Source organism: Aethalodelphis obliquidens, unplaced genomic scaffold, assembly GCF_003676395.1.
Source record: "Aethalodelphis obliquidens isolate GAN/ISIS:26980383/991018 unplaced genomic scaffold, ASM367639v1 scaffold8, whole genome shotgun sequence".
In the NCBI taxonomy this organism is placed as follows: domain Eukaryota; kingdom Metazoa; phylum Chordata; class Mammalia; order Artiodactyla; family Delphinidae; genus Aethalodelphis; species Aethalodelphis obliquidens.
The window spans coordinates 48,005,550-48,032,096 of NW_020837952.1; the positions used below are offsets into that span (position 1 = coordinate 48,005,550).

Genomic DNA, 26,547 nt, shown 5'->3' on the forward strand with positions numbered 1-26,547 from the left:
ACGCTATAGTATTACACAGTCCACGGTTGGCTGAATGCAAGTGTGCGGAGAAACCGTGGATGCAGAGGGCTAGCTCTAAATTATACGGGGATTAACCCCCACTTGTTCAAGGGTCAACTGTGTGTTCCATTTAAAATCTGATTCAAGGTTACCTTTAATTTATATTTTAGATGATCACAGTTTTTACAGAATGATCACAACTCTTGTTTATACCAACTTAACTGTTAATCTGTTAATTTCAGAAGAATTTTTTGTTGATTCTTTTTCCAGGAGCCATTTCTACACATAATGTAATAAAGTGTTAGGAAAGTAATTGTAAACAGAAAAAGTCTCCTCTTAAAATTGCAAATTAAAATAATAAAGCATGCTTTCCCATGCTTCATCAGATACACCTTCTGTAATCACTTGTGTGTATCTCTTCATGTAGAATTATAGATTTTGGTTCAGTTTTATTACTTTCACATAAGGGGTACTCAAATATGTAAGTACATATACATTTCCCATTCAGAAGGATTTAGATATTAGGTTAAGGTTAAAAACCTGAGCCTCAGTGTTAGTAAAATCAAAATGATGAATGTAGGAGTTTATCACTCTATATTTAAATCTGTTTAAAGCATATTAAGTCATAATAGCTTATGAGAGTGTAAATTTCTCTAAATGTTTCCTGTCTAGGCCTGTATAGAACAGCAGTTTGATTCTCTCAATGGAGGAGTATCTGTGTCAAAAAATAGCACTTTTGCTGAAGAATTTGCACATAGTATTCGCTCAATTTTTGCAAATGTAGAAGCCAAACTTGGTAATGTAACATGCATTTTTTGGTTTTCATTTAAAAGTTTTCATTTCCTTTAAAGCAGAATTTTAAGTATATTCTGTTTTTCTCTCATGTTATTGTTTTATAAGGCGAACCTTCTGAAATTGACCAGAGAGACAAGTATGTAGGAATTTGTGGACTCTTTGTATTGCACTTTCAAATTTTTCGAACGGTTGATAAAAAGTTTTACAAGTCTTTATTGGACATTTGTAAGAAGGTAAGAACTTGGAACTTCTATTTTTTTCAATTTGAATAGATGGAAAAGATTTGGGATAAAATTGGGTATTTTAAAATGTATTTTATTCCTGCTTACAAAAATAATAATTTTTATAATATTTTGTAATAATAATTACAAAAATAATATCATAATATTCATTTTAAAGAATATTTAAAATATTTAAGCATTCCAGAAATAAGTAACATAGTAAATGAAAATACCCCATAATTCCACATTGTATAAATACATATTAGTGGATGCTTTTCCACATTTTTTCCTGTACATTAACTTGCTATTACTACTTTTTCCTCTTTCTTTTCCTTCGCTTTCTCTTCTTGCCACCCATTCTCATTATTGAAGTAGGAAGAAATTTAAAACAATTTTTTCTCTGTCTTTGCTGTTTCCATGATGTGGCACCTGTTTTCAAAATTGAAAATTTAGATGGTTTATATAATCAAGTGATATATGACCATGAGAACCCAGCCATCTTGGATATTTATTTTGTATTTTTTCACTAAAATAGAGTGAAAGTAAAGGTCATGAAGACTCAAGTTTCTGTTTAATTTTTGCATATTTTTGTTCATCTGAAAATCTGTGAGAGTGTGTGTGTGTGTTGTTTAATATTTAGACAGAATAAAATTAGTGTCATGCTCCACACCAGATATAGGAATGCCTTTACTCTGTGCCACATTAACATAATTTATCTCATATTAATGAGTATCTTTTTATCATTATTTTTCTTGAAATAGGTTGTTTTCCATTGCATGTTGTAGGATTATTAAACAGTTTGTTGCTTAACCTGCATTTAATGATTTTCCTCCTCTTTCATTTCCTGTTTCAGGTACCAGCCATCACTCTGACTGCTAATATTATTTGGTTTCCTGACAATTTTTTGATCCAGAAAATACCAGCAGCTGCCAAACTTCTGGATAGAAAAAGTCTTCAAGCCATTAAAATCTACAGAGATACTTTCCTACAGCAGAAAGCTCAGTCCCTTACCAAGTAGGTTTTATAAGTACCCATAATGTAAATATTTAGATAGTTTATATTTTCAAATTTTATACTGATTCTAAATATGCAGAAAGCATTTGAATTATAAGATCAGACATAGTTACTCATTACCAGAGAAAACGTTGGGCAGTCTCAAGGAGATTTATTTTCTAGGAGTGTTTTTTGTTTTAAATGTTGTAGGCTTAAACTCAATTTAAGATGTAGGCAAATTATACTTTATGGAAACATAGATATGTGTGCATACATTCATATATTTTTTGTCAGGTGCATTAAATATTTTTGTGTGTAAAGTGAAGTCTCTGCAGTAGATGCCAGTTGATGACATTTAGAACATTGTGTGTACATGACTCAATGTTGATTTTTGCAGGAGTTGACTTTTGTTTAATGCACTCCTTTTTTTTATTTTTATGAAAGTAATGTATGCACATATTTAAGAAGTTAAGAAGTACTAAAGGTTCAGAGGAAAAAAATGATTGTCCTCCGCCCCATTCCCCCCTGTGCCTTCGTCCTGCTTCCTAAAAGAACACTTTTAACTCTTAGTTTCTTCTGATACTTACATCTTTTAGCTTATCTTACTGTGTAAAATTTCAGATATACACAAAATAGAGAAAACAGTATAATGAGCCCCCATGTTCTCATCACATAGCCTTAACAATTAAATTTACTGTACATTGTCACTTGAGTATACTGCTAAAATTTCACGTTGACTGGGATGAAGATTTTAAGTGAAGCGACACAGGACTCTGCCAGTGGCCCTGTACTGGACAGTTTTTAACTGTAACATGGTTAAAGGGTAATAGGGATATTTACCTACTTTCTGGTTAATCTTGACTCTTGAGGGGAAATTGGGTCACTCCTGTACAGTGGGGCAAAGAGGAGTATATCTGGAATATACGAGATCCCCTAAAGCACCTCTTAGTACTCCCAAGTCCTATAATTAAAGTAGGTGGAGAGTGACAAGTCAATTCAGGCAGGACTACTCATGGCAGAGATTTCAGGGCTCTCCAATACACTCTGAAACAGAGTTGAGGAGGGATAAAGACATAAGTTTGGATTTAGATTAAAGAGATGAGCTCAGTAGGATGGAGAGACAGGACCAGGCTTGGTAGCAGTAATTTTAAAAAAGATGTGTATGTTTTAGTTATCAGAGACTTCATATTCTTTAACAGTATGATGCAGTTGCTAAAACTGTCAGTTTGTACTTAGATTACATTAATAACTATACCCAAGTTATGGAAGCTAGTAGTTATAATATCTAGGCTAGGGGAATTGGTAGTTCCATTAAATTCTTATTGGTCAGATTATAATGAGTGTTTGGTGGTGCCACATTTTAAGAGTGTCACAAACGGTAGCATCTTCAGATGAACCTGATCAGGATGTTAGATCTGAGAACCATGACCTTTGAAGACTCACTGAAAAGTCTCTATATAGTTTGGCCTTTAAAAGAGAAATCTGAGGAATGATGTATTAGATTTCTTTAAATATTTGAAGGGCATTCAGGTTGAAGAGGGAACAGATTTGATCTCTGTGGCTCCAGGAAGTTGAATTAGAACCAAAAGATGAATGTGACAGATATTAATAATAATTGCCAACATTATCAAGCTTGTAACTATGTAGTAGGCATTATGCTAAAGCTTTAAACACATTGTCTTTTGTAAACCCTGTAACAGTCTTCTCATATGGGAAATAACGAAGTCACAACTAGTATTTACCCTATGCTTTCTATAAGCCAATAACTATTCCAGGAACTTCATGTGTATCATCTTTTTTAATCATCAGAAAATCCTATGAGGTAGGTACTGTTGTCATGTCCATTTTATAGGTGAGAAAATTGAGACACAGAGGGATTGAACTTACCCAAATTGAAACAACTAATATGTGGCAGAGCTGGGAAGTCTAACTCTAGAGCACAAGCTCTTAACACTACCCTATAGTGTTTCTCTATATTTTTATCCCATTTTCAGGTAAGGAAAATGAGGCTTAGAGAAATGAACTTTGCCAGGTCACACAGCTGGGTACGTATCAGAGAAGGCATGCAAACCCACGCCCGTCCTACTCTAGAGCCTTTGCGACAGAGTTGTGTAGGCTGCCCTGAGAGGTAATGTACCCTTTCACTAGAGCTACGCAGGCAGAATAGAGATGACCATCAGTCCAGGGTGCTGGAGGAACTGAGTCTTATTATGTAAAAGATTGAATAAGTTGACTTTCAAAGACACCCCTCCCTCCCCCGTGTGATAACATTTCAATATTTCTAAATTCTTTAATTTCAAAAACATACCTCTCTGCAGTCACTATAGAGCTCCTTTGAGCTGAAGAGGGCAATGTCTTTTTCATTCTCCTCATTAACTTCCAAAGAAACCTAAAATTCACAACACTAAAATGCAACCCAGGAGAGAGGAGATGGTGTGATCAGCATGAGCTTTGTCTGACATTTTAGAAGAAGTTGAGGAAGTGACTAAGGGCTGTCCCAGTCAGGCTCCAGAGTTCATTATGGAGGAAGAGGAAACAGTGGGGGACAGTTTTCCTGCCTCCGCACCATACATTAGACCCCACGTGGCCAAGTGCCCCCAGCCACCTCTTTGACTAGGGTCCAAGGTTTGTAGGTTGCTGCATTTTGCTTTTTGTTCACAACCATTTTGATGCTGGGGATACTGCCCTTGGAGGGTAGAGGTATGAACCTTTGTTTCAAACCCCCAGTTGACGTACAGGTGTTGACACTGTTGAGTGCTTTATATTAGGACAGGAGATTTGTTCTTTCTCCCTAGTGTTAGTCCTGTTTGTACTTTGAAATGAAGCTGACAATCTGACAGGACCCTTTTTGGACTCACTTTGTCAATTAACTTGGCTTTTTAAAACTTGAAGCAGTTTCATTTTTATATATTTACAGGAGATAAAGATTATCTGGTGTCTGGATGTAGGAATGATGGGTGGAGTGACAGACCTCTGCTTTATCCCGTGTAGTGTGACCTAAAACTCAGTGATTCTTGACTGCCCTTGACTGTGTATTAGCCTTCTTAATGTTACTGACTGGATTGCCATCAACTTGATTGCTGTTGTAGGCCTCTTCCTTCTGTCCCTGCTTGTGACTTTACTGTTCCCTTCTGTACATGGTATCCCTGCTTGGGTCCTGATCACAGCCTCTTCCTTAAAGTGCAGGCATTGCCCTAAGACTCTGCTCTTACTCTGCATTCCAGACTTCTAAATCAAATCATCCACAAGTCAAATAATACATTTTAGTGCCATTTGAGGCAAAGCCAGAAGTGCAGCTATTGGTTTCTTTTGTATAATGGAATCCTGGCTCAGAAGAAATAATTTTTATCAGATTTGATTGAATTAATTAAAATTAAACTTAATTTTTTTTTTTTTTTTTTTGCGGTATGCGGGCTTCTCACTGCTGTGGCCCCTCCCGTCACGGAGCACAGTCTCCGGACACGCAGGGTCAGCGGCCATGGCCCATGGGCCCAGCCGCTCTGCGGCATGTGGGATCCTCCCGGACCGGGGCACGAACCCGTGTCCCCTGCATCGGCAGGCGGACTCCCAACCACTGCGCCGCCAGGGAAGCCCAAACTTAATTGTTTTTAAAATAAAAGTATAGCTTAAACAGCTTGTGGGCTAAAAGTTCTCATCTTGAGTAATTTGAAATGCATTGATACAGTGATTTAGTGTTAGTAAGCAGCCTGCATAGTAGAATTATATTATTGATTTAGTTTTTCCACGATGGGAAAGCTTCCTAGGTTTGGGCTGAAGTCCTGGCTCAGCTGTGACCTAGTTATATGATGTTGGGCACATTACTTCTCTGTGTGTCAGTTTCCTCTTCTGTAAAATGGAGATCGTAATACTTAACCTCATAAGGTTAATGTGAGGATTTAATGAGTTAATTTGTGTAAAGTGCTTATAACAGTGGCTGGGCATATAGTAAGCATTCAGTAAATGTTAGCTTTTATATTCAGATTCTGACAGCTTCCATTCATCTCTGGTTCAAGCTGTCATCCCCTTTTTCCTGCATTATCACAGGAGCTTCCTAAGTGGTTTTCCTGCTTTTACCATTGTCCCCTTTATAGTTTATTTTCAACATACCAGTCAAAGTGATATTGATCCTCTTCAGAGTTAGAGTAGGTCACTCTGCCCAAATCCTCTAGAGGCTTTCCACTGAAGTCCTTACTGCCCTACGAGGCATTACACAAACCCCCTTTCCACTCTCCACTTTCCTATTCCTCCACCCCCGCCAACCCCTGTATCTCTCTGATCTTTTCTGTTCTCATCTCTGCCCTGTGTGCTCCTGTCATACTGACTTCTTTGTTATTACTTGAACGTGCCAGACAGACTGCTGTTTTGGGATGATTGCATTTGTTATTTACTTTCCTAAAATTCTCCTATATATTTGCATGGATTACTTATTCAACTTCAAATCTTGACTCAAAATCAGCTTTACAATAGGCCTACTTTGATCACTGTGTTTAAAATTGTACTTACCACCCCAGTAGCTCTTTTCCCTGCTATATTTTTTCCATAGCACATATCTGACATCTTACAGATTTCAGTTTCTGATTTCTTTATTATACAAGTCTCCTTTCTAGAATGTAAGCTTCTACATGGGGGCAGAGATTTTTGTTTATTGTGTTTACTGCCCTTTTTTGTTTTTAGTACTGAGAAACAGTGCCTGGCATGTATAGGCATTCAGTAAATATTTGCTGCTTAAGTAAATTATATTTGTATATATTGAAAACCAGAAAGATGAAGTGGCTGCTGCAGAGAAATACTCCATTCAGTATGAAGAAATGGAAGTAAATTTTCTTTCCTATGCTGAATAACCTCAATATTTTCCTTTGTTAGAGATGTACAGTCTTACTACGTCTTTGTGAGCTCATGGATGATGAAAATGGAATCTATTTTATCTAAAGAGCAGAGAATGGATAAATTTGCTGAAGACCTTACCAATAGATGTAATGTTTTTATACAGGTAGTTGCATCTTCTTACTTAGAATATTTGGGGGGGGGGGTCATTTCTTTGTTAATCCAGTGTACAGAAGGTGCACTTAGAAAAAACTGTAAAGGGTAGGATGTGTTTTTGTTTTTAAAACTGAAAATTGATTTGGTTATGTATGTTTGGATCTGTTTGACTTTAATTAATGAATTTAGATTTTCTAATATATGCATTTAAATCTCTACACTCCCTCCAAGGCATGACTTTTTTGCTGTATCCCATAAGTTTTTTTTTTTATCCCATAAGTTTTGATGTGTTGTATTTTTATTATTCTTTAGTTCAGAATATTAAAAAACATTTATTGTGATTTTTACTTTGCTCTCTTGGTAATTTTGAAATAGAATTCTTAGTTTCTAAATGCATGAGGGTTTCCTAGTTATCTTTTTATTATTGATTTCTAGCAGTACTAAGATACTTGCAGTATTTTGAAGTTTGTTGAGGCCCATTGTGGCCCAGCCTATGGACAGCTTTAGCAAACATTTCACGTGTACTTAAAAAGAATGTAATTTGCTTTTTGTTGGTTGTGGTGTTATATATATATCAAGTAGGGTCATGTTTGTTAATGATTTTGTCTGAATATTCTATCAGTTACTGAGACAGCTGGGTTAGAATCGCCCACTATTATTGTGGATTTTTCTATTTATCCTTCGTAGCTTTGTCAGCTTTTGTTTTATATATTTTGAGACGAAGTAAGTGCATAACATTTAGAATTGTTATAGTTTACTGGTGAGTCAAACCTTTTATCATTGTGACATGTCCCTTTTTATCTCTAGTAATGCTTTTTGTCATAGGTCTTTTGTGTGTGATAGTAACATAGCTGTACCAGTTTTCTTTTAATTAAGGTCTATATGGTCCATCTGTTGTCATCCTTTTACTTGCAGCCTGTTTGACTTCTTTATTTAATGTGTGTCTCCTATAAGCAGCCTGTATTTCTCCCCAATAAAACCATTTTCTGTATATGTCAATACTGATATTTAGATTTAAAATTAGCACCTGATTAGTTGTTTTCTATTTGTCTCACTTGTTCTGTGTCCCTATCCTTTTCCTTTCTTGCTCTCTTTTGAATTATTTTTATTATTTCATTCTTCCTTCTATTGGTTTGTTAATTCAGTATTTTACTCTTTTTTTAGTGGTTAATGTAGAGATATTAAGATGCATTATTGAACATTCAACTCCAATATAAATTAGCAGTTTCACCACTTTCCAGACAGTATAAGGATCTTAAGCCACTTGAATTCTATTTATCCCTCTCTCACCTGTGCTGCTGCTGTGTATTTTGATTCTGTATATATTTTAAATCTTATAAGGCATTGTTGCTGTTGTTTTTAATAGTATTCATTTAGATTTACCCATGTATTTACCCATTCTGTTGTTTTTTATCCTTCCTGCATCTCCTTATCTTTCTACTTGCAGTATACCTGTTAGTATTTCATTTAATTTTGTTTTTGTTGAGAAGTCAACTGTCAGTTTTGTTGCTTTTTCAATATGTGTCTTTGTGTAATTGCTTATAAGATTTACTTTTTGGTTTTTAGCGATATTATTACTTTGATGAACCTATGTGTGGTTTTCTTTGTGTTTGTGCTGCTTGGGATTTGTAGAGCTTCTGGAAAATTCTCAGTCATTAACTCTTTAAGTACTATTTCTGTTCTCTTTCTGTTCTAATTATTTTTTCAGTTACATCTAACCTGCTATTAAACCCATCTGCTGACTTATTTTTTTCTGAGTTCTTAATTTTAATTATTTTACTTTTCAGTTTGTTTCTTTTTTTAGTTTCCAGTTGTTTTCTGAAATAATTTTGTGTTTTATTTCTTCAGCATATTCAACATAACTATTTTGAAGCCCATGTCTAATAATTTCATTATCTAGGTCTTTCTGTTATCTATTTTTTGTTGTTGTTTGTTTTTGGATATGTCTTATATCTTTGTATGCCTTGTTATTTTTAATAACGCATGTTGTACATGGAAAAACTGTAGATATAATTGAGGATCTGGGTATTGTTTTTCTTCCTCCAGAGAGGATTTAATTTTTGCTTCTGATACACAGCTAGTCTAGGACAAGCAGCACCCAGATCACCTCAGCCCAGTCATAGATTGAGATGACTTAAAGTGGGACCTAAATTCTATGATGGCTGTCTTTTCTAGTTCATGCTTACTTTCTAGGGGGAGTTTTTAAGAACCCAACTCAGAGCCTAGGTGATTTGCCAGGACCCCGTCCCCTCCTTGATGGGCCATGGACTCATATTTTTACCCTCCTTCCCTTGTGGGTTTGGCTTCTGTCTTTACCACTCTCTTTGGGAATGGGCAGATGCCTCTGTGGGAAAGCAGCCACAAATGGCAGGCTCATGTCTTTGGGTTTCTGTCTTCTCCCAGGTCTTGGCCTTGTATTTTCTTATTTTCTTGATAGCTCTTTGATGCTTTTCAAGAGATTTTAAAAATGTTTTGCCCAGATTTCCTAGTTCTTTTCTGTGGAAAGGTTGGTCCAAATTATTCTGCAGTTAACGGAAACAGACCCCAGACCTCCCCCCTCCCCATTTAGATGTTTAAAATACATCTTTTGTCAATGTCCTTCACAAATTAATGACCATCAAGGAATGGTGTGGTATTGGCCTGTGAGTTCTCTGCCCCCTTTCCCCCACAAAAAAGAAACTCCCTTTTTTTTTTTACCTGCCTTAGAGTTATACTTTTGCTGTTCCTTGTCTCTGCTTTTTAACTTTTCCCAGTGCTGCGCTAGGGCAGAGTCTGGTGTAATAGTCCTGTAGCTGACAAGGTAAGACTTGTGGCTCTTTCCTGCATGTATGCCCCAAGCTTTGGTCTTATTGTCACCTCTTAGGATGCTACCTTCTCTCTCATTTCTTAGTTCTCTTAATTTTATCACATCTCTTCACCACAGAGCTATTACTGGTTCACAGAAATCCCCTCTCCCCCCATTGGGTATCACTCCTTTAGTGAGCCATTGTTACTGATGGTAGAGCAGGAGAAAAAGGTTGAGAATAACTGGCATATAGCTTCTGCCCTGGCTCATTGGATATATTCACAATAACGTAGTTCATCTCTAAACTGTACATGTATGTCTTTTTTTGGTCCTTCTTTATAAACCTAAAGAATCTCCATCATTATGTTTCTCTGTGTCCTTTTTGGATCTAAATGAAAATATATTTGAGAGGTAATACCCTTTTTCCTGTTTTGTATTCTATACTGTTTTCCTGGGTTTACTAGCACTAAATTTTTTTTTTAAACCTTACAAGACATGTGGCTTCCTTCATAAATAGAAGGATAGGAGAGAATCTGTTCTCATTGGGCTGGAAAGAGAGAAAGACTGAATAGCACCAGCATAGCAGGGATATGGTAGCAGATGGATAGTATGGATTGTCCTGGGTGAAAAAGAAACGGGGATTCGCTTGGAACTGAGAAATACTGTTGGATATCTGTACTGGCCAGAGAGCAGCTCTCTTTCTCCTTCTCATTTTTCAATTCCTACTTCCTTAGAGTCCTCAGCTCTTGTCTTAAGCTGCAGCAGATAGGAGTCTTTATCCTCTTGCCTGGCAGGTGAGATAAGGATGAATAGATATCTTCCTGACATCCAAATCGTTCCTCTAAAAGTCTTGTTTTAATGGAAAGATTCTTTAACTGTGGTTATATGCTGTAATGTCAACCTTACTAAACTTCTGGTAAGTGATAGGTTACATAACTTTTAAGGGCTGCTTTGAAACTTAACCACCATGTATAACATTGTGTAAGAAAGAATATTTCAAAATCTTAAGAGCTGACTTTAAAATGAACTTTAAAAACACTAGTTATTGGCAAGTTGAAGAATTATTATTATATAGAGAATGAAATCTTTAAGAAATGAAACCTTTTCTTGTGATTATAATCAATGTTTTATATTATTTTTTATAGGGCTTTTTATATGCATACAGTATTAGTACCATTATTAAAACCACAATGAATCTCTACATGTCCATGCAAAAGCCAATGACCAAAACATCAGTTAAGGCATTATGCAGGCTTGTTGAACTTCTCAAGGTAGGTTTTAGATTATTTTACCTTGTCATTATAATTGAGAAATGACCCGAGCTTAAAGCAGGATTTTTTCTTTTGGTTAAGATTTGACTTCTTGATTATGAGAATAAAAAAATTATGGAAAAGTGTACTCATCTCTCAGTTGGATAACGGAACTAGCCACTAAAAGAAATTTCTGAGTAGTTTTCTATGAATGGCCAATAAACTTTATTAAAAGTTAACATGTAGTGAAAGAGAAAAGAAGGAAAATGAAAAGGTATTAGCCTAAGTATTGGTAAAGTTTTACTCACGGAAGTTTTAAGCATGTTGCATGAGTTTTAAAAATACATGAGACAGGCTTCCCTGGTGGCGCAGTGGTTGAGAGTCCGCCTACCGATGCAGGGGACGCGGTTTTGTGCCCCAGTCCGGGAAGATCCCACCGGCTGGGCCCGTGAGCCATGGCTGCTGAGCCTGCGCGTCCGGAGCCTGTGCTCCGCAACGGGAGAGGCCACAACAGTGAGAGGCCTGCATACCGCAAAGAAATGAAAAAAAAACCATGAGACGTTAATATTATTCTATAGTATTCTAATGCATATGAGGCTAGTCAGCAGAGGCTGTTTATTTTGTAATTTAGAGAAAGTGTTATAATTTTGGGATTTGAATACTTTTGAAAATGTGGTAAAATGCTTCTTAGCATACTCTGTATAAATAAAAAAAAGAAACTCCTTACAGGCAGGAGAGCCCACTTTTAACCTTTTGTAAAAACTGAAATAAAGATTTGCTAGTAAATTTCTGCTAATAGTGGCTTTAGATTTGCTTAGGAAATAAAGATAGTTTGGAGATTGTGTCTTTAGATTTTTAGCATTTTTTTCTTTAAGGTATTACCAGTTATATTTATTTTTTATGAAATACAAATACAGAAGTATATATATGTATAGATGCATATATATCTTATATCTAATATATAAGCATAATTTTAAAAATAATAAACACTTAAAAACCTATCATCCCACTTAGGAAATAGAATGTTACCAATATTTTCAAAGCCCCTGTGTTGTCCCTCCCTGATCGCATCCTATCCTACCTCCTCAGAGGAACCACAGTCCTGAATTTTATCATTCCCTTGTTTCTTTTTAGTTTGCCACATATGAATGAATCTATCAGCCATTCATTGTTTAGTTATGTTTTTGAAATTTGTATTAATGTATTCTTCATGTATTCTTTGGCTTGGTTCATTTTACTCAAAATTTTTTATTTGAACTTAACCATGTTGGGATGAATAGCTGTAGTTCATTAATTTTCATTACTGTGTAGCTTTCCTGGGGATGGACTTTTGGGGTTTTTTTCCAGTTTTTGCTATTATAAATAATGTTGCCATTTTTGTATATGTCTCTTGGTGTAATTGTGCAGAAGTTTTTCTGAAGTATCGTATATCTGTGAGTGGATTGCTGGGTTCTGTGATATGTACATAATCAGCTTTTCAAGATGATGCCAGATTGTTTTCCAAAGTAGTTCTATCAGTTTACACACCTTCCACAATATATTAGACTTCCCATTGTTCCCTAACTGACCAACATTGGTATCATCGGCCTTTTGTGTGTGTGTGCACGTGCACATTGGTGTTTATAAATGATTTTATACTTAACATTCATTTCTCTGATTGTTAATGATGGTATCTTGTCTAATACTGTTAACTGTGTTTCTTTTGTGAAAAATATATTCATGTCTTTTGTTCAGTTATCTATTGAAATTTTTGCCTTTTTTTAAAAAAAGTGTTTAATTTGTTTGGTGTCTTTACATATTCTGTGTACTAATCCCTTGTGTGTGGCAGATATTTTCTCATACGTTGGCTTGTCTTTTAATTTTCTTTATAGTGACTTTTGATAAATAGAAATCATTAATTTAATATAGTTGAATTTACCAGTCTTATCCTTTATGGTAGTGCTTTTTGCATCTCATTTACAAATGTCTTACCTAGCTCAAGGTCGTAAAGATATGCTATAATTTTACCTAAACGTTTTGAGTTGATTTTCATAAAATCACTTGTGATTCTTTTTAGGCAATAGAACATATGTTCTACAGGAGAAGCCTGGTTGTGGCTGATTCAGTCTCACATATAACACAGCACCTTCAGCATCAGGCTCTTAATTCTATTTCCGTGGCCAAGGTATGAAAGTTCGTATGTATTCAGCATAATTATATCATCTTTCTATTTTGCCCTTCCTGTTGTTTTATTTGTGTTTTCTAGTTAAACCTGTGTACTCCATTTCTTCAAACACAATATTCTTGGTTATAATCTCCATGGTATTTTATGATTTTACTTAGAGTGATCAGGGTTATCTTTACTCTGAACTTGTAGCATTAACACAGTTCTATTAAAAAATGACATATTATGCATTTTTAAAATATGATGCATCTTCTTTTAAGAAATGATTTTCTTATTACATCAATACGGTAATTTTGAAGTATGCCTAGTAATTTGCTGTCCCTGACAGAGCTCAGTGATAATGTTATGGCAGTAAAGCATCTAACATTATCACAAGAAGCTGAACGGGGAAAGTATTTGTCTAAGTGCTCTTAAATTGAATCATGGAAAAGATAACTGAGAAATTTTTCTTCTGCATCTTTTGTTATTGCCTCAGATTTAAAGCTGATATTTCCTGTTTTCTTTTATCTTTAAGAAAAGAGTAATTTCTGACAAAAAATATAGTGAACAGCGTCTTGATGTGCTCTCTGCTCTAGTTTTGGCTGAAAACACTCTAAATGGACCAAGCACAAAGCAACGACGACTTATTGTTTCTTTGGCACTAAGTGTTGGCACACAAATGGTAAGTGTATTGCTATTATTTATGGAATAAAAGTGAGATCTGAGGTTTCACACTTCCCTTATTACTGACCTAAGAAACCTGTCTTACAAGTGCAATTTCTCTGTCTTTTTCCACTCCCTGATAGAAAACATTTAAAGATGAAGAACTCTTTCCACTTCAAGTAGTCATGAAAAAGCTGGATCTTATCAGTGAACTTAGAGAAAGGTAAGTAGGTATATGTAATGATACTCAAAAGATAGGGGTAATGGAAACATCAGGGCTTTTTTTTTTTTTAAGGATAGCAAGACAAGGAATATAACTTAGGTAGACCATTAGTTCCTGTTCATAACTTCTTTAGCATGACTAAAAGTAGACTGTGACAAGCCATCATATTTCTTTAACTTTGCTTCTACAGTAAGGATGTAGCTTTTGGAAGAACTCACATGAGAAAATATGATATAGCCCTTAGAGCATCTGGCAGACCCTGGAACATTATTGTGATTGTTGTGATGTGTATCTGTGATGGACTTAAAATTGCTGCTTTATAACAAGACTTCATCTATTTGTGAGAGACTTAGAGCCATCTGACATAGTCTTCTGTAATTTTATTTGGGGCATGAATTTGAATTACATTGTTGGGTAGCCAATCACTAAGATGAATTAGGTTTGGGAAGGCTTATTTATATAGCTCCTGTGGCTTTATTGTTTTCTTTTTATTAAGCAAGCAGTAAGTTTCTTAATGGGAAAGTGGGTCTTCTGAATTTTGATTCCCAGCCGAATTAAGGTTTCAGCACAATTTGTATTTAATGCTCATATTTGTAACATGATGTTTTTGTTGTTCTGAGAAGCTCAGATTTTTGTAGTTAGTGGCATTTAACTTTCCACCCTCGGTAGAAATACTGAGCCTTCTTTACTCTAAGATACTTAATGATCATTTTGTTGCCTGATAAGGTGTGAGATAGTCACTTAGCACAGATTATAGACAGGTTGAGTGCGACTGGTTTTTGTTGTTGTTGTCATTGTTTTGGTCACAGTTTTTTGAAAAGTCTCCGTTTCAGCTTTGAGACAGGTGCATGTGATGCAGGTCTTGTAAGTCTAGTCATATCAAATAATATTGAAAATAAATTTATTTTAAACTCAAAGTTATCTGTATATATTTTTTAATACCTTTATTGGAGTATAATTGCTTTACAATGTTGTGTTAGTTTCTGCTGCACAACAAAGTGAAAGAGCTGTAAGTATACATATATCCCCATATCCCCTCCCTCTTTAGCCTCCCTCCCACTCTCCCTATCCCACCCTATATTGTTTCCTAAGTATGCTTTAAAACTGAAGTGTATTTGCAGAATTCTGACAGTGTCGGGTATTGGAGTGTTTTGTTACTGTTGTTCAATTTGAAAAATACTTATTTTGTGGCTTTTCTATACTAATTTTGGGTTAAATGATGTAAGGAAAACAAAAGAGTAAGACAGAGCTTTTACCCTTATGATACATAATGTCATTCCTTTTATTATTTTTTTGGGTTACTTCAATTTTGGTACCACTAATTATTACTTTACATTGTAGAGTCCAAACACAATGTGACTGTTGTTTTTTATACTGGCATCGAGCTGTCTTCCCAATTTATTTAGACGATGTATATGAAAATGCTGTTGATGCAGCCAGATTACATGTAAGTAAAGAATAATGTAAAGAATAAACCCATCATTTTTTTAGTCACTGTGTAAACCACTTTAATTAATTTTAAAATAGATCATTTAATAAACTTTTAAAACTGCTGATGCTGTTTTTTAACAGTGCTATGCATATTCAATAAAATTTATATAGTCTTAGATAAATTTTATATTACTACTAATGAATTAATATATATTTCACTCTTCTCATATTCCTAATCATTCTCATTGCACTGGGTTTTAGTTTGTGTCAAAATAATATGACTTATTTGTCAGTAAGTTATATGTTGTTCAGATCTTTCCATTTCTTTATGGAAATGAGTGTATTTGAATGATCAAGGTAGGAAAAGGATAAGTTAATGTGCATTTTTTGTATACTTAAAGTATATGCTTCTGAGAATAAAATTCAACTCTTACTTAGGAAAGTAAGATAGTCATGTGTAAAAAAGCCTTCAGATTGAGGTTTTGTCTTTTAAGGTAGGTGATTAACCTTCGTAATATAATTTAGAAATGTAATTTTTCTAAATCCATGTACATTCTACTTTTCGTCTTAGTACATGTTCAGTGCTTTACGTGACTGTGTACCTGCTATGATGCATGCAAGGCATTTAGAGTCCTATGAAGTACTTCTGGATTGCTATGACAAGGAAATCATGGAAATTTTAAATGAGGTAACATATTTTGAGATTGAAAAGCTTAAAACATGTCTAGAATGCAATGTTTAGAAAAACTTTTTGGATTGAAGCAGGCTTTCACAAATTTAAGATTATTATTGTAAATCACAAAGGAACTATCACTGTTGTGCTAAATTCGTCTTTAATTCCTAATTTTTAATATAGAAATCCAGGAATTTGGAAAACTTTTTTTTACTTTAGTAAGTAGTATATTTGAATTTAAAGTTCTGTTTGTTAGAAGAATACAAATGGAAAAGTTGGTTTGACTATTGTCTGCAGCTAATGGTCATATAGTTAAGGTAACTTAACTATTAATGTTTTATTGAATTTCATTTGGAAAGGTAATGACTGAAATATTTTATATTTAAAAGTATAAAGCCTATTACTTGTGTAACAGATAATTTGAGTGCAATATAGTACATCCGTCCCTGTTTTAATGAAGTGTGTATTATATAAACACTGATATCTTTACAATTAAATTTCCAACTAGCAGTATTTTTATATGGAGGGAGGAATTAAAAATGAGTAAACTTCACAATATAAACCTTATATAGGTTTGATAAAATTGTGAAATTTTTAAATATAATTTCTCATATTAAATACTTGTATTTAGAAAATAAGATACATGTCTGGCCAGTACTTAGAACCCCGTGGTACACCAGAAAAAATGATTAATTTCATTGCCTTTAGCTCAATGAGTTTTGTGATTTTTTTTTTTTAATGATTATTACAAGGAAGCTTTTAAAAGTTTTTCTCTCTTGCATATTCTCAGGACCTTTCCTCCTTTGTTGCCAGTTTCTATACATTTTTTGCTTTATATTGTATATTCATGTTCCTTGTAGTGAAGCCATCCGACGTTAGCTTTTGATTTCTTTTTCAAGGGTGTTATACTTAAAATACTAATGAATTCATTAGAACTCATCTAACTGCTCCCTTGTCAAAAGTAATCATTGATTTCAATAGGTAGCAAAATAATTTCACTCTCCCAATAAAATAATATTTTACCATAGAGTATTTAGACTCTTAAACCAGTTTGACACATTTTTTCATCATTGCACAGATATTAAAGCTCTAACAGTGAGAACATAGACACCTAGAAGAATAATACAATTAGAATATTACTTTGAAAAATTAAGATAGCAATTCTTTTGTGAATAGCATTTGCTGGACAAGTTGTGCAAAGAAATAGAGAAGGACCTGCGACTTTCTGTGCATACTCATTTAAAGCTGGATGACAGAAACCCTTTCAAAGTTGGCATGAAAGACCTGGCCCTTTTTTTCTCTCTGAATCCAATTCGGTTTTTCAATCGTTTCATTGACATTCGAGGTGAGTGTTCTGGTTTCCTTCTTAGGGTCATATTCTATATCTGTTTGCCCTGTTAAAGAGCAAATAACAAAAACAAAACCTTGAGAAAATCTTTCTTTGTATTAGTGCATTTATTCTTGAATTCCTTTTTGTTTCTTCATTTTTATTTTCCTAGCACCTTATTTTAAAGGAAGAAATTTAATGTTCAAAGACAGGTTGTTTCCTTTTTAGTTTCATTTCTCTTCCTTTCCTGCTGTTCATGAATCAGAAAAGTTTTGATTGGTTTTTTTTTTTAAGCTTATGTAACTCACTACCTAGACAAGACTTTCTACAATCTAACGACAGTAGCTCTTCACGACTGGGCCACTTACAGTGAAATGAGAAATTTAGCTACTCAGCGTTATGGATTGGTTATGACCGAGGCACATCTTCCTAGTCAGACTTTGGAACAGGTATAGTATAAACTGTTCTTGGTATAGTCTGATTGTAGCATGATAACAGTATTTCTCTAAGAAAAATTCTTTCTTTTTACTTTATTTAGTACATGTTTATATTCCAAGAAAAAACCTCACACTTGAGAAGAATAAAAAATTAGATGGTGCTAAATTGCTTTATGAAAGAATTTACCACAGCCTTCCAAATGTTTATACTTTTCCTTTTGTTGAAAATTTGAAATATACATAGATTTATATACAGCTTTTCAGAAACGTGTCGGGATAGTGAGGTGACTTCTGCCGAATTTTAAAAAGTTTAATCAGGGTGACAGTTAAGGATTTTAAACCTAAATACAATATATAAGCTTTAATATCTTAGAAAATTGGTTAAATTTATGTAATTATATTTGTCTTAAAATGAGGAGTGCAAACAAGTATTTAGGTTTACTAATTCAATAAGCTGATTTACAGTATGGCAGTATCTCATGAGTGCAAAGGTTTGTTTTCAGTTAATGTGCATGTAATTCTTTCTAAGATAATCCAGATAATACTTACCAAGAAATCGTAATTCAGTTCCAAAAGTTGAAGATCATAATTTTTCATTCATCTTACTGCATATATAGGGACCAATTGCAGGATCAGTTTGTATATCCTTTCATTCATTTATTTATAAATTTAATATTTACTGAAAACATGCTAGACACTGAACTACATTTAGGGATACAAAAATAAATAAAAACAGTCTCAGCTCATGTGGGAGAAAAAAAATGAGTAAATTTTTAGATTAAAACATGAGAAAATTTATAATAAGAGCTTAATCAAAGGGGTATTGTGATATTACTTTGACCCCCAATTAGAAAAGCTGTGGAACAGTTTGTATGATACCATTAGGTATTAGAGTAATAACTGAAGAAGGAAGGATTCTTGTTAGGTAACTTGTATATTAAAAGTGGTCTAGTATGATTAAAAGAAGCATAAGGATTTGGAATTAGATTTTTTTAAATCCCTGGGTTCTGCCTCTTCCTAGTTTCCTTGCGGAACTCCCTTAGCTTCATTTTCTTCAGCTGTGGAATTAAGAATAATACCTCATATTGGCGAATTCCATATAAAGATCCTTGCACAATGCCTGAAAAATAGTATATATTTTATAAATGTATACTGTTTATATATAATACACATATTCTGGCTATTATATATAGAATAATAGCCAGAATCTGGCTGTTATTTTAGAATCTTTTAGAATCTAAAGTAGAATTCTAAAATAATTAGAATTCTAAAATAGAATTTTAAAATAATTAGAATTCTAAAATAGAATTCTAAAATTCTAAAATCTAAAATAGATTCTAAAATTCTAAAATCTAAAATAGATTCTAAAATCTATTTTTATAATCTGGCCGTTAGTTTACTTTGCAAAAAATATAGAAAAGATCCTTGGGAAGACAAATATTCTCAAGAGTGGTAGCAAAATGATTGTGAGTCATGGATCTTTGAAATTTTAAATTTAACTGTTCCTGTCTACACAAAAGGAATAAGATAACAAGCAGTCAGATTTCCCCAAGCAGATAGTTCTAACTGTACACGTCTGAAGGCTCTTTTTAACCTTTGGTTGTACTTTTTGTATAGTTATTCTTTAAAATAATTTTAAAATATTGGGAGACTTGGTATAAGCAGTAAGTCACTATGTTGATATGTCTGATTACTTTAAACTAATAATAATAGAACTTCTTTGTGGATTGTTTTATAGGGCCTGGATGTCTTGGAAATTATGAGAAACATTCATATATTTGTGTCTCGATACCTCTATAATCTCAACAATCAAGTGAGTGAGTTTCAGAAAAAAATTTTTTTATATCTTTATTGGAGTATAATTGCTTTACAATGTTGTGTTAGTTTCTGCTATACAGCAAAGTCAATCAGCTATGTGTATACATATATCCCCATATCCCCTCCCTCTTTAGCCTCCCTCCCACCCTCCCTATCCCACCCCTCTAGGTTGTCACAGAGCATTGAGGTGATCTCCCTGTGCTATGCACCAGCTTCCCACTAGCCATCCATTTTACATTTGGTAGTGTATATATGTCAGTGCTACTCTCTCACTTTGTCCCAGCTTCCCCTTCCCCCCACCCCCATGTCCTCAAGTCCATTCTCTACGTCTGTGTCTTTATTCCTGCCCTGCCACTAGGTTCATCAGTACCATTTTTTTAGATTCCATATATGTGCATTGGCATATGCTATTTGTTTTTCTCTTTCTGACTGACTTCACTCTGTATGACAGACTCTAGGTCCACCCACCTCATTACAAATAACCCAGTTTTGTTCCTTTTTACAACTGAATAATAGTCCATTGTATAAATGTGCCACATCTTCTTTATCTATTCATCTGTCGATGGAGATTTAGGTTGCTTCCATGACCTGGCTATTGTAAATAGTGCTGCAGTGAGCATTGTGGTACATGACTCTTTTTGAATTATGGTTTTCTCAGGGTATATGCCCAGTACTGGGATTGCTGGGTCATATGGTAGTTCTACTTTTAATTTTTTAAGGAACCTCCATACTGTTCTCCATAGTGGCTGTATCAATTTACATTCCCACCAACAGTGCAGGAGAGTTCCCTCCCTTTTCTCCACACCCTCTCCAGCATTTTTTGTTTGTAGATTTTTTGATGATGGCCATTCTGACTGGTGTGAGGTGATACCTCACTGTGGTTTTGATTAGCATTTCTCTAATGATTAGTGATGTTGAGCATTCTTTCATGTGTGTGTTGGCAATCTGTATGTCTTCTTTAGAGAAATGTCTGTTTAGGTCTTCCACCCATTTTTGGATTGTGTTGTGTGTTTTTTTGATATTGAGCTGCATGAGCTGCTTGTATATTTTGGAGATTAATCCTTTGTCAGTTGCTTTGTTTGCAAATATTTTCTCCCATTCTGCAGGTTGTCTTTTTGTCTTGTTTATGGTTTCGTTTGCGGTGCAAAAGCTTTTAAGTTTCATTAGGTCCCATTTGTTTATTTTTGGTTTTGTTTCCATTACTCTAGGAGGTGGGTCAAAAAGGATCTTGCTGTGATTTATGTCACAGAGTGTTTTCCTCTACGAGTTTTATAGTGTCTGGCCTTACATTTAGGTCTTTAATCCATTTTAAGTTTATTTTTGTGTATGGTGTTAGGAAGTGTTCTAATTTCATTCTTTCACATGTAGCTGCACCACTTACTGAAGAGGCTGTCTTTTCTCCATTGTGTATTCTTGCCTCCTTTGTCAAGGATAAGGTGACCATAATGTGCGTGCAAGAAAAATTTTTTTAATGTAGAAAGGCTGAGGGGCAAAGAATTGATTCTCAATAGTGCAAGTTAGTAAAATAAAGAAGACAAAAAATAATTGTTTAGAGATCATCTTGTTTATTCTTTTGCTTTGACTGTATTATCATTTTGAATGACTTTTCAATTATCTTTAATAAAATAAAATTGTAAAATTCTTGGGTTAACTGGCCAGTGTTTGCTACTGATTGTGTTTGTTTCATTACAGATTTTTATTGAACGAACAAGCAATAACAAACATTTGAACACTATTAACATTCGGCATATTGCTAATTCAATTCGAACACATGGCACAGGAATCATGAATACAACAGTAAGAACCTTCTGGGAGGGAGGTTGTGTGGGTAATAGACCCCTGTTGAATTTGGTAGTTTGAAAAGTAGTTTTTTTCATCAAATATTCTGGTAAATATACATTATTGCTTGTTTATATTATACCTTAATCTCCATTTTTCTGTTTGGTATAATTAAAATGTCTGTCACTGAAATTGTGTTAGATGTCATGGAAGCTTTGTAATTCAAAAGGCACCTTAGGGACTTCCTTGGCGGGCCAGTGGCTAAGACTTCTCCTTCCAATGCAGGTGGTGTCAGTTTGACCCCTGGTCGGAGAGCTAAGATGCCACATGCCTCGCAGCCAAAAAATCCAAAACATAAAACAGAAGCAGTATTGTAACAAATTCAATAAAGACTTTAAAAATGGTCCACATCAAAAAAATCTTAAAAACAAAAAAAGGCACTTTAGAATGTTTTAGTATCTTAAGATCATCATTATAAATAACATTGGAGATTTGAGGACATCAGCATTAAGTATATATCTGGGTGGATTTTTTGATATTTTCTGTAAGTTGCTTCTGAAAGCAAATCATTGATAGTTTATTTAACATCAGTCATGCTCTTTTTTTGGGAGGGCATTTACTAGTTATTTGATATCTATAAAAATAGCAATTTTCTGAAAAAATATCTTGAATCTTCTTAGAAATGAGCATTCAGTCACTTGCAAGAATCATTTGAGCTTATATGCTATGTTTCCTTCAATGGAAAAAGAGAAGTCTTTAAATTTACCTGGTTTTCAGGCCACAGTTTCTCCTTGAGGAAAGAAGAATGCAAATGTTTAAATAGTAAAGTGTTCTTAAGCGTATTTGAGTAAGGGAATAGGGAGAAGTTACATGACTGGAAAGTTACATAGGGACCATTTTAGTGTAGTGGGGAAGCCATTGAAGTCTTTGAGCTGATAAGTAATGTGATTGGAGCTCTGTTACTGGTTATCAATAGAGGAAGGGGCCATAGGTAGTCAGAGTTTCAAATTTAAAACAAGGAGTTATCCATGTAGAGATGTCTGAGCCTTTCAGGATGAATAAACTCTGAACCTTTAAGGATCAAACTCTTCTTTGACCTCATCTGTCAAACACTCATTCATGTAACAGATATAATTATGCTCATATTTTATGTGTCTCAGGCACTGTGCTGGGCACTGGGATAAGAAAAACAGACATTTCCTGCTGTCATAGTAATTGTACTCTAGCAGGAAAAACAGTTGTTAATCAGTTAACCACACTAATGAATGTAAATTCGTGATGTCTGGTGATGATGAGGTGAGCATAGAAGAAATAAGAGTTACCTGGCAGAGTTACCCACTCTTAAGAATGGAAAGGGTATGGGCTTCCCTGGTGGCGCAGTGCTTAAGAATCTGCCTGCCAGTGCAGGAGACACGGGTTCGAGCCCTGGTCTGGGAAGATCCCACATGCCGTGGAGCAACTAAGCCCGTGCACCACAACTACTGAAGCCCATGCACCACAACTACTGAAGCCCGTGCACCACAACTAGTGAAGCCCATGCACCATAGAGCCCGTGCTCTGCAACAAGAGAAGCCACCACAATGAGAAGCCTGCGCACCACAACGAAGCGTAGCCCCCGTTCGCTGCAACTAGAGAGAGCCCGTGCAGCAACAAAGACCCAACGCAGCCATGAATGAATAAATAAATAAGTGTATGGAAAGGGTAAAGAAGAGACTACTAAGACTACTACTGCTGACGAGATCAAGAAAAAGCAATGTTTAAGCCACAAGAAAAGTTCTGAGAAAGCACGCATTTATATAACTGGGTGATGAAGACTGTTACGAAGGGCATACTTGTGCAAAAATAATTAGTAATATTTGAGGGTGGTGGGGATGGAAATTAGTACAAGGCTTTCATCTATAGGTCAGAATTAATCTTGTTATTTTGACTTTAATCTCAGCTCCAATCCTATTTTTTTCAGTGTTTTCTGAGTCTAGGTCAGGGCCTTTTAACCCATTCTCAGAACACCTATACTTCTCATTTTAGAAATTATTGCAGTTGAGATATAATAGTTTATTTAACATATACTTGTCTTAAAATGCCTGTCCTGCTAGAATATACACTTCATGATGATGACCATGTCTAGCATGAGAGCAGGTACATTGCCTTGTACATAAGAGGTGCTCAAAATATTTATGGATAAATAATTGAATGTTTACTCTCCTCCTTCAGGAAAGGTCTCTTGCACCATGTTTCTTACTTTAGTATCGTTTTAGACATGTACATTAGTAATAAGTAATCTTATGAATGGTGGAACATAGAAGCTTCTGAGTGTGGTTTATGACTTGAAAACTAGAGCGTCAAATCTGGTTTATGATTCTCACTATAGCTCTTAGTCTTATTATGAAAGTATTTTCCATTTTTTTAATATCTTTTTTCCTTTTGTGTCATAAAAATATTTAAGGGGAGCTTTTAGAAAGCTCTGTAAACTTGGGCAAAAAAAACTTCATTTATTTAAATAATTCAGGTCCAACATGAATTAGACTTTATAAATAGATTATTTTATTCAGTAATATTGATTTGAAATTAATTTTCATAACATTCTCCAATTTTTGAAATTTTAATTTTACAGGTTAACTTCACCTACCAGTTTTTGAAAAAGAAGTTCTATATATTTAGCCAATTTATGTATGATGAACATATCAAATCCAGATTGATTAAAGATATTCGGTTTTTCAGGGAAATCAAGGACCAAAATGATCATAAGGTATTTTTACATCTTCTTTTTAAGGTAGTTTGATTTAACTGTTGAGTATATAAGCATACCTTATATTACTGTGCTCTGCTTTATTGTGCTTCTCAGATACTGCCTTTCTTACAAATTTGTTTGTGGCAAACCTGTGTTTTCAGATGATGGTTAGCAGTTTTTAGTAATAAAGTATTTTTAAATTAAGGTATGTACATTTTTTTATACATAATGGTATTGCACACTTAATAGACTGCAGTGCAATGTAAACATAACTTTTATATGCACTGGGAAACCAAAAAATTCATGTTACTTTATTGCGATATTTGCTTCATTGTGGTGGTCTTGAACCAAACCTGTAGTATCTCCAAGGTTTGCCTGTATGGCAAATGTTTATGCTAAAATTCATTTTGGGTTTTTTTTCTCTTGGGTTGTTTTTTTCTTTATTATTTTTCACATAACGTCTCCTTGATTTGGCTTCCTATTTTCTATATTTTCCCTTGCAATTTCTTACTCTGTGCATTCACTGTAAACAAAAGTGTAAGGAAAAATTAAATGATCAATGTAGTCAGGTGTTACCTTTCTTTCTTTTAAAATAATACACAAGCAGAACATACTCATTTTGAAACATTTAGGCAATATAGAGTGCATAAACTAAATCTCCTCCTTCATTTCTCTTTCCTTCCAGTTCCATTTTCTGGAGGCAGTTGCTATTAACAGTGTCATGTGATGCCCTCCAGATGTCTGTGTGATAAACATGTATTTGTGCATTACAAATACTGCTTTTTTTTCCTAACAAAAATGGACTAAAACTAAACATACTGTTTTGCGGTGTGCTTATCACATGTCAGTACCTATAGGTGTACCTCATTCTTTTAAAGAGTTGATAGTAAAGATGTATACTGCAACTCCTTTAACCTTCTCCTACTGAGTGGATATTTAGTTTTTTCTGTGTTACAAATGGTGCTACACATAACATCTTCGAACATTTATCTGTGTGTTCAAATATTTTTGAAAGATTCCTTGAAGAGGAAAAGGGCAAAGAATATGAGTATTTAAAATTCTGATACATATTGCCAAGTACTCTAAAAATACTGTACCAACTGACAGTCCCATCTATAATTTATAAGAATGTCATTTTCCCTTCACCCTCAGGGCTAAGTTTTCCCATAGTGAAATGAAGAATTGCAAGTGGTAACAGTACAGAGGCATATAGCCATGTGGATGGAGAACCAACAGGCTTAGATGGATCTTAACGTTTGATGTGCCGCATCCAGAACTGTCTTAAGCATCACCTAGTTCCAGCCCTTTTATACACTAGTTTAGTTCTTTTCAGTGTCAGAGCGGCAAAATATTACTTTCTGGTGAAATAATTATTAAAATTACAGATTACAGTTATCAGTACAAAATTATATTCACTCATCTTTATTGGAACAGAAGTTACTAGTGTTTAGAGAAATAAATAATAACACTGTTGTTGGATAAGTATTGTTTCCATTTTTTATTAATATAAAATGATTAATTTTCTAAATCTTTTAATGGGCTAAGACTTGAAAAATTATAAATCCCTGATACTTCTCAGGCCATGGAAACTTGGTCACACATTTCTGAACAAATGTTTCTAGGAGGAATTGATTTCGTTTATCTATCTGACAGAGTTGTTGGGTCTAGGGAGACAAATAATGTTGGTGGAAAACCTAAAGTTGGTGGCATTAATAATTATTCTCCTTATTTAATTTGTATTTACCTTGAATATTGGTAGTTTTTGTGCTATAAATTTTTTGTCATTAGACTTCAGTGACTTTTTTTAAGCACAATGGAAATACAAAATTAGAAAGGACAGTGGTATTGTCATGGTAGGCATTTTATGTTTTAGGGGTCTTTGTTAATAATGGTAGTCTTCAAATTATCTCTCTAGTATCCTTTTGAAAGAGCAGAAAAATTCAATCGAGGCATCAGAAAACTTGGAATAACCCCAGAGGGACAAAGCTACCTTGATCAGTTCAGGCAGCTCATCAGCCAGATTGGTAAGTTATTGTAAAAGTGTTGTTGGGAAATAAAGTGCAAACCCCAAGAATCTATCGCATATTTTAAGTATCTCATACGAATAAACTTCAGTATGTGAGTGCCTGAGTTCAGCTTTATTCCACTAATAATTTCCTTTTCTTACTAAAAGTTTTTCAAGTATGATTAGACTGTTGGTGCATAATAATTAAGAGATTGTGGATTAATTTAAATAAATGAAATATTTATAAATAAAATAATATAAATATTTTTGTGGATAAGCTCTTCAGTTAAATTAAA

General features: G+C 34.4%; 1 protein-coding gene across 4 annotated transcripts in view; it reads left to right on the forward strand.

The window, feature by feature from the left end:
* The window catches only part of WASHC4 (WASH complex subunit 4), a 52,312-nt gene that overhangs the window by 13,002 nt on the left and 12,763 nt on the right, over positions 1–26,547 (forward strand). For all 4 annotated transcript variants that reach the window (XR_003432983.1, XM_027107419.1, XM_027107420.1 and 1 more), the window contains exons 11-26: positions 673–796; positions 901–1,028; positions 1,870–2,030; positions 6,873–6,999; positions 10,920–11,045; positions 13,081–13,188; positions 13,703–13,849; positions 13,974–14,053; positions 15,395–15,500; positions 16,056–16,172; positions 17,334–17,502; positions 17,779–17,933; positions 19,660–19,734; positions 21,432–21,536; positions 24,130–24,264; positions 26,162–26,270. Coding sequence is in view for 3 of the 4 variants with exons in the window: in XM_027107419.1 (XP_026963220.1) it covers positions 673–796; positions 901–1,028; positions 1,870–2,030; positions 6,873–6,999; positions 10,920–11,045; positions 13,081–13,188; positions 13,703–13,849; positions 13,974–14,053; positions 15,395–15,500; positions 16,056–16,172; positions 17,334–17,502; positions 17,779–17,933; positions 19,660–19,734; positions 21,432–21,536; positions 24,130–24,264; positions 26,162–26,270 (1,972 nt within the window). In the remaining variant the exon portion in view is untranslated. The remainder of the gene's footprint in view (positions 1–672; positions 797–900; positions 1,029–1,869; positions 2,031–6,872; positions 7,000–10,919; positions 11,046–13,080; positions 13,189–13,702; positions 13,850–13,973; positions 14,054–15,394; positions 15,501–16,055; positions 16,173–17,333; positions 17,503–17,778; positions 17,934–19,659; positions 19,735–21,431; positions 21,537–24,129; positions 24,265–26,161; positions 26,271–26,547) is intronic.